Raw genomic sequence first — 15,158 nt, 5'->3', positions numbered from 1 at the left:
CATGACTCGCCCATTCACACACACCAACCTGCTCACCCTGAGCAACTAGGGGTTCAGAGTCTTCCTCAAGGACTCTTCAACACTAACTCTGGAGGAGCCGGGAAGCATTCGAACTGGGAACCTTTCTGGAACCCTCTGTGTTCTAATGGCGGTTTCTCTACCCCTGAGCCACTGCCGCCCCCGTAGCCTGTATAGTAGCTTCCATATGACCACAGTAGCCTGTATAGTAGCTTTCATATGACCACAGTAGCCTGTATAGTAGCTTTCATATGACCACAGTAGCCTGTATAGTAGCTTTCATATGACCACAGTAGCCTGTAAGCCTGTATAGTATCTATTATGACCTCAGCCAGACCTCAGTATACGCTCTGGGCCTTCTCTGCCAGTATGTGGGCGGCCAGCTGCTGGGGGTCGGTCACATGGGGGCTCCTGGCCATGACGCGGCCCACCAGCTCCGCCGGGAAGATGTTGCACAGGTCCACGTACGTCTTCTCCCGCGCGTCGCCGTAGCGAGGCGGGGCGCGCTGCAGCACGGGGGATTCCGGGTGCTGGTGCTGGTGATGATGATGATGATGGGCCGCCGCGAAGGAGGGAGGATGGGCGCGGGAGGGCACAGAGTGGCGAGGGCCGAGCGACGGGTAGGGCGGCAGGGGGTGGGACGCAACGGGCGCGTGCGGGGCGTGGCTCAGGTAGTGCGTGGGGGCGGGTTGGAGGGCCGGGTGGGAGGAGCGGTGCTGGCCATAGCCGTCCTGCGGCCAGGGGGGCCACGCGTCCGGCAGGCTCTGGTAGGCTCCGGGGGGCTGGTGGTAGCGGGCCGGGGGCCGACCGTAGTACCCTGAGTCCCAGCTGGGGAAGGCCTCCTGCCTCTGGTGGTGTGGGTGGGGGTGGGGGTGGTGCGGGTGCAGGTGCTCGTACAGGCGCGAGTCTGACGCGCTCTCGGCCCGGGCTGGCTCCAGGCAGCGGCCCGGGGGGAGGAGGGGCGAGCCGGGCGGCTGGGCGCCGCCGTCGGCCTCCCGGGGGAGGGGCCGGTAGTCGCCCGGGCAGCTGGAGCGGGTGGCCAGCGGCGGGTGCTGCAGGTGAGGGGGCAGCGGGTACAGGGGCCGCGGTGGGCCGGGGGCGGCGTCGGGGGGCGGGTCGCGGGCGAGGTAGCCGTGAGGCGCGGCGGAGCGGCCGTGTTGGATATCGGTGTAGTCGGTGTGATGATGGAGGCTGTGGGGTTGGAGGTGGTGGTGGTGGTGGGGTGCGTACAGACGGCTGTGGGCGTCCGTGTAATGGAGGCCCTCCTCCAGTAGAGGGTCGGGGGGGACGCACCCGGGACAAGGCCTCTCCCCGTAGGAGTCGCAGCTGCTGCCGTCGCTGCCGCACTCGGAGCCCGCCGAGCCCGGGTGAAGTTGGCGCGTCTCGCTGGCCTCCGCGGGGAAGCGGCAGTCGTGGGCCGGCCGGAAGGACAGACTCGGGGCGGGGTACGCCCGCGTCACAGAGTAGTAGCTGGGGTCCGGGGACTCGCAGTGGCGGTAGAGCTCGTGGCCGGGGGTCGGGAGGGGAGCGTGAGGAGTGGCCGCTCTGGACGGCTGGTCTCGGGGGACGGCCAGGCCGGACGGGGGCCCTCCCGGGGCCGGGGACGCCGTCAGACTCAAGCTGCAAGTGCTACCGCTAGCGCTACTAGCGCTGCTGCTGCTAGCGGCGCTGCCGCTGCAGATGCTAGCCTTGTGGCTCTCCCCTCGGCCTCTGGCGATCAGCCGGTCCTCTGCGTCGCTGTACGACATGGCTCGGACGCTGGGCTCCGACTGCCTCTTGGGGGCGCCCTTCGTGGCCTCGCCGGCCCCGACCGGCACGCTGTGGCTCTTCACCAGCCCCGCGTCCCCCTGGTGGTTCTTGGCGGCGCTGCAGGTCTTGGCGCTTGCGCGCAGCTCGTCGGCCACGGCGCGCTGCGGCTGGGTGCCGCGCTCAGGGTGGTAGTACTTACACTTGTGGCCGTACGTGCACTTCTTTCCTGCACAGAGGAGGGGAAGGACATCAGAATTAACATCGATTGCTTGTGCATTTCTTTTTGTAATTAGCCAGTAGCTATGCCCCTCCCAAAAAGCTTTTGTCCAATGCTTGCTTAGAATAACTTCCTGCTTGCCAAGGTTTGCCTTGGCAACAGCCTTGTCAAGCTGCCGGTTGTTAAGCTAGCATTGGACAAAAGCTTTTAGGGGAGGGGCATAGCTACTGGCTAATTACATTTTACATACAAATTGTGGTTACGGTACAGTGCAGCACAACATACAAAAATAAATACATTCAGTCCAAAACATTCCAAACAGAAAAATATAAATAAATAAAGAAAAGAAAAGTAGGAACCCATTTCACCTTTTCATTTGAGATACATACAAACCCAAAATCCATCCCATATCCGCCCCAGATTCATAACATACCATCATTTTGAATGTTGGATGAACAATTATTTGCTGATTTTATTACATTATCTGACTGTTGGGATATTCTTCCCTCTCCATTCACTCTGCCCCGCATGTTTTAGAATCTCGTCTCAGATCAGATTACATTTTATGTGTATTTATTTGTGGCATCACAAGATCAGATTTCCTCTCATAATGGACTGGGATCATTCTGAAATGATTCCAAATCTCATTTCTGTCAAGGGTCGTCTATTTCTGTCTCGGGAGAAAAAAGCATGTGCTGTAAAGGATGTCACGCATTCAGATGAAAGAACTTTAGCAAAGGAGACATGATGAAGGATAACTCGATGTATTCTCGCCCCACGCGGCTTGGGGAGCCTCACTACCGGCTCCTCCAAAAGCAATGTAACATTTGCTGTGTGTGTGTGTGTGTGTGTGTGTGTGTGTGTGTGTGTGTGTGTGTGTGTGTGTGTGCGTGCGTGTGTGCGTGTGTGTGTGTGTGTGTGTGTGTGTGTGTGTGTGTGCGCGTGTGTGCATGTGTGTGTGTGTGTGTGTGTGTGTGTGCGCTCTCTCACCATATGGACAGGGCTGTTTCTTGTGTTCAGGAAGGACAGGTCTCTTCCTCAGGAAGTTGTCCAGGCTGGGACCATGACGACCCAGAGGGTCATCTGGGGGCATGAACCTGAGAGAGAGAGAGAGAGAGAGAGAGAGAGAGAGAGAGAGAGAGAGATTGTAAGTGTCTCCACTAGGTGGCAGCATTAGCAAGGTAAACGACTTGGACAATAAGGTGAGACCTGCAGACATAGACATAGAAAGGTAGACGCCCGTATGCATTGAGCAACTAAGGGAATCTTCATCGCTTCCGTGTTCATTGCTTCCACGTGCGTCACACATACGGAAGTCGGTAAGCCAATCAGAGGCAGGTAGGGGCTGGTCTTTACGTATGCAGCCTGTAAGAACAGCTGAGCAGCGCAACATCTGAACTGGCTCCGTTGAATTGAATTGTGGTCCTTGGATAAGTCCCGGAAAAGACACACTGTGATTGGCCAGTAGTCACTTTGACTGACAGCGTTACCTTAGTTTTTCCAGGAAGTCCGGACTAGAACTTTTGCACATCGCTCCAATTAACTGCAGAGGCGAACGAGGCATCTAGCTCTTTATATCTGTGCTTGCAGACTTGAGTCTAACTTTATGCAGCCCAGTGGTGCATTGGTGATTCAATGTTTGGGGGGTCGCTTATCTAGAGACGTCACGCTCACGTCGCTCAACACCTACTATACAGGTCTATTGATATGCATACAGGCTCGTTTCTTTGTTAGAACACCCTGTTGTGACACTAAAGCGTTGGCGAGGTGTGAACTTGGCAGGGTTTTCGCATCAATGCATGTCTTGTTTGCGTGAGAGGTGTGACCCCTGCTCAGAAAAGATATGGGGCAGCGGGGCGCACGACCGGAATTCAACACTGATGCAGCCTGCACATGAAATGGATTCATGCACTGATGCACACACACTGTTCTGCATGTCCCTGCAGTGTATGGAGGCTTAGATATACACATGTGGTACATTTATTGAAAGCAGAACCTCTTGAGATGTATCATCTTGTTTTAGACACACCCCCCCCCTCCCGGCTGTCCTTCTCTTACTTGTCGTTGACGAAGGAGTACATGAGCAGCCTGTCGTCCACAAACTTCTTCCACTCTGGCTTCTCATTGGCCAGGTCGCGGTAGTTGTCGTTGGAGACGATGACGCCGTCAGACTGGTAGGCCAGCTTGAGGATGAAGCGGTCGTCGTAGCAGACCACGCGGCGGCCCTGGACGCGCCGCGACGGCGTGAACACCAGCAGCTTGTCCTTCTCCAGAGCACGCAGGATCTCCTGGCCTGGGAGGGGAGCAAGGTAAGTGTTACAGGATCTCCTGGCCTGGGAGGGGAGCAAGGTAAGTGTTACAGGATCTCCTGGCCTGGGAGGGGAGCAAGGTAAGTGTTACAGGATCTCCTGGTCTGTGAGGGGAGCAAGGTAAGTGTTACAGGATCTCCTGGCCTGGGAGGGGAGCAAGGTAAGTGTTACAGGATCTCCTGGCCTGGGAGGGGAGCAAGGTAAGTGTTACAGGATCTCCTGGCCTGGGAGGGGAGCAAGGTAAGTGTTACAGGATCTCCTGGCCTGGGAGGGGAGCAAGGTAAGTGTTACAGGATCTCCTGGTCTGGGAGGGGAGCAAGGTAAGTGTTACAGGATCTCCTGGCCTGGGAGGGGAGCAAGGTAAGTGTTACAGGATCTCCTGGCCTGGGAGGGGAGCAAGGTAAGTGTTACAGGATCTCCTGGCCTGGGAGGGGAGCAAGGTAAGTGTTACAGGATCTCCTGGCCTGGGAGGGGAGCAAGGTAAGTGTAACTTGTAGCCCGAGTAGCCCGAGTTGGCAGCCATTTTGAAAAAAAAAAATGTTTTTTTCAACAACAAAAAATGGAATTCCTTCTAACTACTAGGCATGATCGCGATCGCGAAATTGCATGTTTAACCCAAATACCAACCCCATCTTTCAAACATGGCGGCCATGTTTGTTTACAAATGAAGAAAACATAATCACTGTTATCTCATGACTGCCTGAATGGATTTCCAAGCGGATTTTTTTGTTTGAAAGCTGTGAACAGCCTGCACACACGTGGCGCATGATCTAAGCATGGGCGTGCACGATCCGTGCACTATGAATTACATGGAAGTTTATGGAGACTCAATGGGATTTAATGGTTTAATGGTGGCAGTAAATTTGCTGGCGGCCGATGAAGTGTGAAACTAGAGACTCTCATCTTTCATATGGTGTATGGTTTGACATATCTCACACCAACACAGAATTAGGAAAAAAAAAGTAAAAAAAAAAAAAAAAAAGTGTAAAAAATTGGTGGCAGGGAAATGGTTAAGTCGATTTTTAATCGGCAGTAAATGTGTTAAACACTTTTACTGCCATGTTTATTTATTATTTACCTCTCTGTGCCAGGTTTTTAATTACTTTTGAAAGATTATAGAATAAAAAAAAATTTATCAGATCCGGCCATCGATGGTGCAAAAGGTGCACATTGATGTCATAGAATCAGGGGAAAGAAATGTCCAGTTTGGATAATCCCATGTAAAGTTACATCATGTTGAATGCATCCCTGGAACAACATATTTTGAGATGGGGGTCCGCGGCCAAATACATGTAATTTTGGGAGTCCTTGACATGAAAAGGTTTGAGCACCACTGACATAGAAACATAGTTTTTTCAAAAAACCTTATAAGGATTTAGAAGACACTTATATGGTCAAAGATATGCACAGATGTTCACGATTTTTCAAAAGAATGCTACAAGCTGAGCTTGTAGATCTGCTTTTCAGATTAGTTAATGGTTAAAGTGGTTAAAAACTAAAGCGACACAGATTTGTGTTCAGGTCTAAATGATTTAAGTAAAGAACATAATGATGGAGTGTGCGTGTGCGTGTGCGTGTGCGTCCGTCCGTCCGTCCGTCCGTCCGTCCGTCCGTCCGTCCGTCCGTGCGTGCGTGCGTGCGTGCGTGCGTGCGTGCGTGTAACCAACCCGTTATGGGGGCGTCCGGACGCGACTGCTCTTTCCTCCAAGCAGGAACAAACACTGTGATGTCATGATGACCTCGCTCCAGGAACCAATCAACAGCCAGCTGTATGCCGTGGCAGGAGAACACTTCCTTGTTGCCGTGACTACATAAACAACAAACAGAGAGCAGTTTAAGACAAACAGTTTGATGAAATGTGCATTTAATTTAATTTTAAAACTAATGTTATTGATCAACATCAACACAACACTGAACGTTGCTAGAACCTGGCCACCATATAAGACCATATACTGTCCAAATAGGGGTGCCACATTTAATCAAAATAATTGTTATAACCGACGATTATTAAATATAATCGCCAATCAAGGTGGATAACAATGATACTCTACAACAGTGATACTCAAACTCCGGCCCGTGGACCACTTCCAGCCCGCGGACCCAACAGCGTAATGTCCACGAAGTCACGCATCCAACAAGCTTTAAACTGATCACCTTGGACCTTACGTTCCAGAGATAATGGCCAAAACATCTTGAAAGCTTTTTTTTCTCCTTTTTTTACCAGTGGCTCTGCCTGACTAATTAGCATACCCAAAACTACATTGTAGGCCTAATGCAAATCAAAGTACTGTAGCTCTACTTAACAAATGCATCATTAGCCATTTGGTAGCTAAACAGTCTGGGTAATCTATTTTAAGTAGATTGTTTGATTCTATTTCATTTTCCATAGCCATAACTATCTATTTTCACAAGTTTATTTTCTGTAAGCCATTTGTGTTGAATGTGGGCCAAGTCATAAATAACATTGTGAAGCAAATAAAAGAGAGATGTGCTCAGCTATCTTTAACGTTATCCCACTTGATAGCAGGACAGATATCAACCCAGACAAATAGTAGCAAATGTACATTAGTTTGTTTTAGTGTTTGTCTGGAATATCCTAATTGCACAGAATTATTAAAAAGAGAGAAAATGTAGCAAATTACTTTGATTACAAATTGTGTTTTTGTCAAGTAATGTCATTTTATCAACTAGCCCGTGGCCCCTTGAAATGTTTTGGAATATGGCTCACTGGTTCAGAACACAGGCCTAACCCTGCTCTACAACACAGATTCTGAATCTGTGTTAACACATGGGATGCCTAACACGTACCCATGCCTCTCAACCATTTCCCCCTGTTAAGTGCCGTTATATAGCTGATGCAGCCAGGACTCAGGAGTGAGCGAAAAAACGCAGTTTCCCATGATGCCTCGCGGAATACTACAGTACATCCAGCGACTTCCGGCGGCCACTGAATTGTATTCATCCTGGCTGCAGAAACATGGATATATCTCTGCTTCTTTTCCCATAATGCACTTTTGGTCAAAACAGCCTGTTTTCTATTTCTAAGACTTTGAATGGGAGCCGCCATGCGCACAATGTGCACACGACACGAGCCATCGAAAAATCAGATAAATAAAATAGGAAAAAGTCTGGGTAGTTAATCTACATTAGTATGGCACAAGTATTGTAGTCTAAAGCTGCGTTCAGACCTGGATGATTTGAACTTTACATACAAAGTGAATGCAAAGACGAGACGATGCCCGTACCATCCGAACGGGCTGGCACGAACGGTGCATCCAGTCGCTTCGGTATCTTCGCCCCCAGTTGGAAAAATCCAACTGAAGCGACCTTCGCTTCCCCCCGACTCCACCCATTGCGTCCTGACAGCCAATCAGCGCTGATGTTGTCCGGAGACACGGAAATGTTTTGGGATCTTGATTCTGACGTGACATATTATTTTTTCCAACGCCACTGACCAGCGCAACCAAAGTGAAGCGTTTGAAGCGACTAGAAACAAAGAAACTGCTTCAGGTTTGAACGCAACGTAAGTGTTGAAGGTCTGCTCACCTCATGGCTACATTACTGCCGTCCACCACGATGGGCCTCAGGTTGTCCTGGTCTCCCAGAGCGTCGGTCAGGCAGGGTGAGTCTGACCGCTGGACCTCCAGAGAGTCAGAACAGAACCGCTGGCCATCCAGGGAGTCAGAGCAGCCGCAGGAGGAGGAGTCCGAGGACGAGGCGGAGGAGACGGAGGGCGTGGTGGACCCCGCCGCGGGCGCCGGGCCGTCCTGCGGCCCCTTGGTGCCCAGTTTGACCAGCTCCCCCAGCAGGTCGTTGATGAGGGTGTCCGGGCCCAGCTTGGAGAGGACCTGGTGCACCGTCTCCTCCGAGTAGCCCAGCTTCAGGGAGAACTCCAGCTTTGCCTGGTAGTCCTTCACGCCCGCCACAGCCTCACCGGAACCCGGGGTGGGGGAAGGAGGAGGAGGAAGGTCAGCCGGGCCCTCGCATGGGGAAGCGGGTCGGGACCGGGCGGTGCGTGCGGCGTCAGGGCCCGGGTCAGGCTCCGGTTTGAAGGGCGGGTCATCAGGTGGCCCGTCGGTGCCCAGGTCCACGCACTGGGCGCGGCAGAGCGGCTGGTGGCCGTTCTTTGCCGGAGCCGAGCCACCGCTCTGCCCTCTGGCTGGGTGCCAGCCTGGCACGGCACCGACAGCATTGGCAGACCCCAACCCGAGATCCGCGTCCGGCCCCGCCTTCTCCTCCTCCGTGGCCTCCTTACCGGGAGAAGGAGAACTGGAGGGGGCCGTGGAGCGCTCCTCCTCCTCCAGCTCCTCCATGGCGGGGGGCCCCGTGGCGGGGCCAGCCTGCCGGTCGGGGCCAGCCTGCCGGTCGGGGCCAGCCTGCCGGTCGGAGCCAGCCTGCCGGTCGGAGCCAGCCTGCCGGTCGGGGCCAGCCTGCCGGTCGGGGCCAGCCTGCCGGTCGCCCCCCTCTATGTGGAGGTACTCCAAACCCAGCTCCAGGTGTAAGATGTGGCCTGATCCGCTCTCCGCATGGTCCTTCAGGCCCATGGGTGTGTCACGCACATCCAGCACCCTGGGCTGACCACTCCCCCTCTCACACAGTGTCTGTCATGGATGCTGACCACTCCCCCACTCACACAGTGTCTCTCATGGATGCTGACCACTCCCCCACTCACACAGTGTCTGTCATGGATGCTGACCACTCCCCCACTCACACAGTGACCACTCCCCCTCTCACACAGTGTCTCTCATGGATGCTGACCACTCCCCCACTCACACAGTGTCTGTCATGGATGCTGACCACTCCCCCACTCACACAGTGACCACTCCCCCTCTCACACAGTGTCTCTCATGGATGCTGACCACTCCCCCTCTCACACGGTGTCTGTCATGGATGCCTGCAAAGAGAGAAAACACAGTTAAAGGAAAAATAGGTAACATTAAGACAATTAAAAATATATATATGTATATCGTCGCTGTCGGGTGAAAGCCTTGTATGTCCAAAACCGTTCGTTTTGCATTTACCATTTTAAAAATGATTTAAACTAGTGAAAACAGCCGATCTACAAGCACACAACGCCTCGCACCGCGAGGCGTTGTGTGCTTGTAGATCTGCTGTTTTCACTACTTTTGCGCGACGGCCTTGTATGATGAAGCAGGGCTTTACTTTGCGAAAGAATGTACAAATTTTAAACTTGGAGATACGAGGTTTCCACCCGACAATGACGATATACAATACATGTTTAGCAGTCATTTCCCTTCATTAGTAACTATATTATTGTGCTGGAGTGTTTCCTTGCAGAAAGACACATCCCCTGGCTGTATTTCTGTTCTGTTCCACTCTTTATGTTGACATTAAATGTCAACAGAAACAGCGGAGGGACGTTTTTGTCAGGGGGAGCTCAGCCAGAGCTCTTAATTGCTCCCTTTGAACTTCAAAGGGGTTGTGCACTAAGGTAATTGAATGGGCCATAAAAGTGTCAAGTGCTCGTTAGTGATCTCTCAAATCAATGAAAGCATCAAAGACAACTACCTGTTTGATGCCTGTCATAGAGGGGAGGGGGGAATGTTTTTGTGTAGACACAAGCTTGCCTATTTTTCCTTTAAAGTCAGAGACATTTGAGCATTTTCTTGAAATGAGGGATATACTGTCACTGTCTGATCCTGCTCACCAAGGCTGACACCGCAAAGACTAAAAACCTTTTGAAATCTACCAGGCTTTTCTCTAAGGTACCTCTGATACCACAACCATAAAACATCCTAGATAAACTGCACAGGCAACCAAAGGTACAGTAAATGAAAAGATTTGAGAAGAAACAGATCCAAGTTAATCGGTTTTTGAAAATGGAAGCAGAAAGGTGCAAAACATTGGAGAAACACTGGACAATAACGACTACACTGAACTTGCTTCCATGCTTCAGTCCACTTGATAACAAAATAAGGCCAAAAACAGACCTTGCCCTGAGAATAATGCTCTTTTAATGCAGCTACAGTTTGTGTGTGAGTCTCTCTCTTGTATGTGTGTGCCAGTGTGCGTGTGTATGACGTGTGTGTGTGCCTGCCGCTTGCATTTTCCTCAAACAACAGGGCGTTTGCATGGCCCCCTGCAGGAGACACAGTGTCACTGCGGGATAATCTGTCCTTCTGGCAGCTTGTTGTCGTAGGTAAATCTCTCTTCTCCGTCATCCACGCCGACGGGACGCCGATTCTCACCGAGAGCTCAGGCTAACAGCAGTGGTGGAAAGTAACTAAGTATATTTACTCAAGCACTGAGGTTTTGTTTAGGTAGTATTTCCAATACTTTTACTTCTACTCCGTTACATCTCAGGGGCAAATATTGCACTTTTACTCCACTACAATTATTTTCTGTTTACTTTGTAGATTTAAATTATCATTACAAAACCTCTTTAGCCTTATACTTTCGGCCATTTGAAAATATCCGATCTACAAGCTCACAATGCATCGTGTTGCGACACATTTGGGAGCTTGTAGAGCTGCTATTTTCAAAAGATTTTTTCACACATTTGAAAACTTGAAACCGGGGACTTTCTGCAAAATGAGTTATTTTACTTTTGGTATTTTTACTAATTGATGGACCCTTCCCCTCTCAGCCCGGCCCCAGCGTGCCTTTTCAAACTACAGGACCACCACAGCACACACACACACACACACACACACACACACACACACACACACCCACAAACACACGCACACACACACGCACACACACACACACACACACACTCATATGAGAGGGTGGGTGGGTGGGGTGGACTGTTAAAACACACACAGCCGTTAGAACTGATGAATACCACACCCCAGCCCCTCTCACTCTGTCTCTCTCTCTCTCTCTCTCACACACACACACACACACACACACACACACACACACACACACACACACACACACACACACACACACACACACACACACACACACACACACACACACACACACACACACACACACACACACACTCCCTGGCATTCTAACAGACAGTTCATGTCCATATGGCCGTTCCCAGTGGGGGTGTAAGAGTCACTCTGTGGGACGCCCACTCTCACCGAGGACACAGAGCCCTTTTCCACTGGTTGTGGTTAAAGAGGACGTCCCATACCTGCCTATGTGGACGTACTAAAGAACAATGAGTCAAGAGGAAGACCCACACCTGTCTATGTAGGGCTGTCACTATTGGTAAATAAATGGTAAATGGTGCATTTATATAGCGCTTTTATCCAAAGCGCTTTACATAGATTGTGCGTTACATTCACCCATTCACGCACACATTCATAGTTTCATACACCGGTGGCGGAGGAAACCATGCAAGGCACCAACCTGCTCACCGGGAGCAACTAGGGGTTCAGAGTCTTGCCCAAGGACTACTGGGAACCCTTCGGGAACCCTTCGTGCTCTAATAACGGTTTCTCTACCCCTGAGCTACCCCTTACTATTATGACATTTTAAATGACGATTAATTGTCACTCAAATAATTGCGATTAACGATTGAATTGTGTTGTTGACAATTACATTTCTGTTTCGCTTGTAGGCTTTGAAGTTGCACATGGTAGATATGACACGTAACCTAGTCTCGCATAGCCAGACAACTATTCCACTATCTCCGAATGCTATATAGAGTCTGGAACGGATGCTCCCGAACGGAGAGTATCGGAAGTAGCCACTGCTGCACTGAACTGTAGTCCCATTGGAAACATAACAGAAACACAGTAGCTCAGACAGAGTGATTCGAGCAGCATATTCTTGTTATGGGTGTAGGGGCCTATAGTTTAAGAACACGTTTGAAAACATCATGGAGGTAACACCAACAACACCAGAGAAAGACTAAATAACGCCCCCAGAAATATTGAAAGGAGACTTAACGCTTCCAGTAGGACATGTTATTGCTACTGCACCAAGGGAGGGGTTGCGTCACATCCGCTTTATCTTGCACTCATTGTTTCTATTTCCGTTTGTCAGACTGTATACCGGAAGCATTTGCCCAAATCGCGGAGGCAACAGTCTGGCCTCGCGAGACTACACATAACCTAAATATACAAAGAAATGAAGGACATATTTCACAACTTTACACTTTGTAGATCTGCTATTTCCACTATTTTTTTAAATGTTTGAACATATATAAACATCTTTCAACATGTAAACGATTATGACGATTATCACAAAATAATTGCGACTATGTCAAATAATTGCGATTAGACGATTATGTAATAATTGTGACGGCCCTATTCCTATGTGGACGTACTAAAGAAAGATGCTGGTGTAGAAAGCACCAAGGAGCTGGTCAGGTGTATGGAGAACCCTGATGAGTGGAGACTTGGAGAGTAGAGAGAGAGAGCCTGATGGGATATGGAACTGGTTCATCCAATAAGGACCAACGTTTTTACTAACAGGAGAATGAGAGCTTTCTCTTCTGATTAGACAACTGTTTTATAGACTCATAAATGTTCTGATTAGACTGCCATTACACTTATACATGTTATAATTAGACTAACATTACACTTATAAATGTTATAATTAGACTAACATTACACTTATAAATGTTATAATTAGACTAACATTACACTTATAAATGTAAATGAAACATTAGGCAATTATCTTTGAAGATGATTTGAAATTTGCCCCAAAATAAATATAAAAGAAACTATTAAAACAGTGAATACTGCATGCCTTCAAAAATAGCCGATATACAGTACAAACTTGCGCCGTGGCTAATTCCTCTATTTGTCTAACAACACAGTATACAGGATTAAGAGATTACAATCCAAGGCTTGTCACCATATAAAGTCAGAACATTTCTAAAAAAAACAAAAAACAATGACATCGATTAGTTTGATTAATTGTTGGATCCCTCTGACACACACACACACACACACACACACACACACACACACACACACACACACACACACACACACACACACACACACACACACACACACACACACACACACACACACACACACACACACACACACACACACCATGGACTCAGAACATCAGTCTGGGAGGATGGATGTGGAGGGGTGGGGGTTGGGGGGGAGTGGCGGAGGCGGGAGTGCATTTTATGAACGGGGGAGTTGCTATGGCAACTGTTGCTAAGCTACAGCTGTTGGAAAGCATTCTCCTGGTCCCCAATGCCAAGACACACACACACACACGCACGCGCACACACACACACACACACACACACACACACACACACACACACACACACACACACACACACACACACACACACACACACACACACACACACACACACACACACACGCGCGCACACCCACACCCACACACACACACACACACACAGTGTCTGTCTACCACTGAATGGAAGAGTGGGTGGAAAGGGGCGGGGTTTAAAGTGTGCCTGACTGGCGGTCCCCCAACAATGGAGCTACGGGGTTGATCAGGGTCGTGACCTCAGCACCAGCCACACGCGCACACACACACACACATGCACACACGCACGCATGCGCGGACGCACGCACGCACGCACACACACACACACACACACGCATTTAAGAGAAAATATCTGTCTAACCTCAGAAAATGTCTCTCTCTCACACACGCACGCACGCACGCACGCACGCACGCACACAAATGGAAGTGAAACTATCCCTCTCCAACCTCAGATGTCTCTCTCACACACACACACACACACACACACACACACACACACACACACACACACACACACACACACACACACACACACACACACACACACACACACACACACACACACACACACACACACACACACACACATAGAAGCTCATTTTCGCGGCCAGATTTAAGGTTGAATAGAAACACTCTGTAGTGTTAGTTTGAATCCAGGACGAGTGGCAGGGGGGTGGAGCAACGGCTGCGACGCATTGTGAGCTTGTAGATCGACTCGTGAAATACGACATTCTGCCTAACGAGCACTTTCTACTGTTGTACTTTACAGTACATTTTGATACCAATACCTTTGTTCTTTTACTCAAAGTACATATTTTGAATTCCGGGCTTCTACTTTTCTACATTGCAGTATTGATACTTTTACATAAGTACAACAATCTGAGTGCTTTTTAAACCACTGGCACCACATAATGCTGCCAGTCTGGGTAACTGAACACCTGCTAATTGCTTAATGCCCTATAAAACAGTGTTTCTCAAATGGGGGTGTGCAGGGGTACTTGAGAGAAAATGAAAAATGGAATCATGTATTTTACTGTTATGTTTAATGATAAAACCAATTAAGTAAGAATGTTGACTAGCACAATGTTACTGAATAGAAAACAATAGGCTAATTACTTTTATTTTCAACATATTGATTATTGATATAAAAACTGGATTTTTGATGTCAGTATTTTCTAATCAAAAGGTTGTTGATTAAATGAGGTGCTTTGATTCAGCAACCAGGAAAAGGGGATACTGAAACCCAAAAGGTTTGAGAAACACTGCTCTAAATGATCATACAACAGCATCACACAGATCAACAGCATCAAAAGAAACAAAGCTTTTGATACTTTTTTCTATTTTTGAATTTGAATCCTGAAAAGTAGCAGTTTTGAACATACCGAAAGTGAGATTTCACACCTGACGGAGACGACATCCAAAATCACAAATGACATAATAGTCCCATCACAACAATACACATATTGCTCTGCCCTGCATACAAGCATTACTGTAACACAGGGGTCTTCAACAGGGGGTCCTCAGAGTTACTACGGAGGGTCCTCCAAATCTTTGTGTGATAGAATCTTTTTTTTCTCCTTTTTTATATTAACCACTTGAACCCTAGTGTCCATATTCTGAGAACTTTAGCCAAAGATAGCAGATCTACAGGGGCGACATAGCTCAGGGGTAGA

The 15,158-nt window shown here is 49.2% G+C and overlaps 1 protein-coding gene across 1 annotated transcript; it reads right to left on the bottom strand.

Moving 5' to 3' along the window:
* Window positions 1-356: 356 nt before the first annotated feature.
* On the bottom strand, window positions 357-8,837 carry LOC308279914 (putative ribonuclease ZC3H12C; the record flags this gene model as incomplete). Its single annotated transcript, XM_080720135.1, has 5 exons — window positions 357-1,993; window positions 2,975-3,081; window positions 4,043-4,277; window positions 5,961-6,100; window positions 7,840-8,837. The coding sequence occupies 5 exons, from the start codon at window positions 8,835-8,837 to the stop codon at window positions 357-359; spliced, it is 3,117 nt and encodes a 1,038-aa protein (XP_080576261.1).
* Window positions 8,838-15,158: the final 6,321 nt, after the last annotated feature.

Source organism: Nannobrachium achirus (assembly GCF_963921795.1).
Source record: "Nannobrachium achirus genome assembly, chromosome: 24".
NCBI lineage: Eukaryota > Metazoa > Chordata > Actinopteri > Myctophiformes > Myctophidae > Nannobrachium > Nannobrachium achirus.
This window is presented reverse-complemented; position numbering and strand designations above follow the sequence as displayed.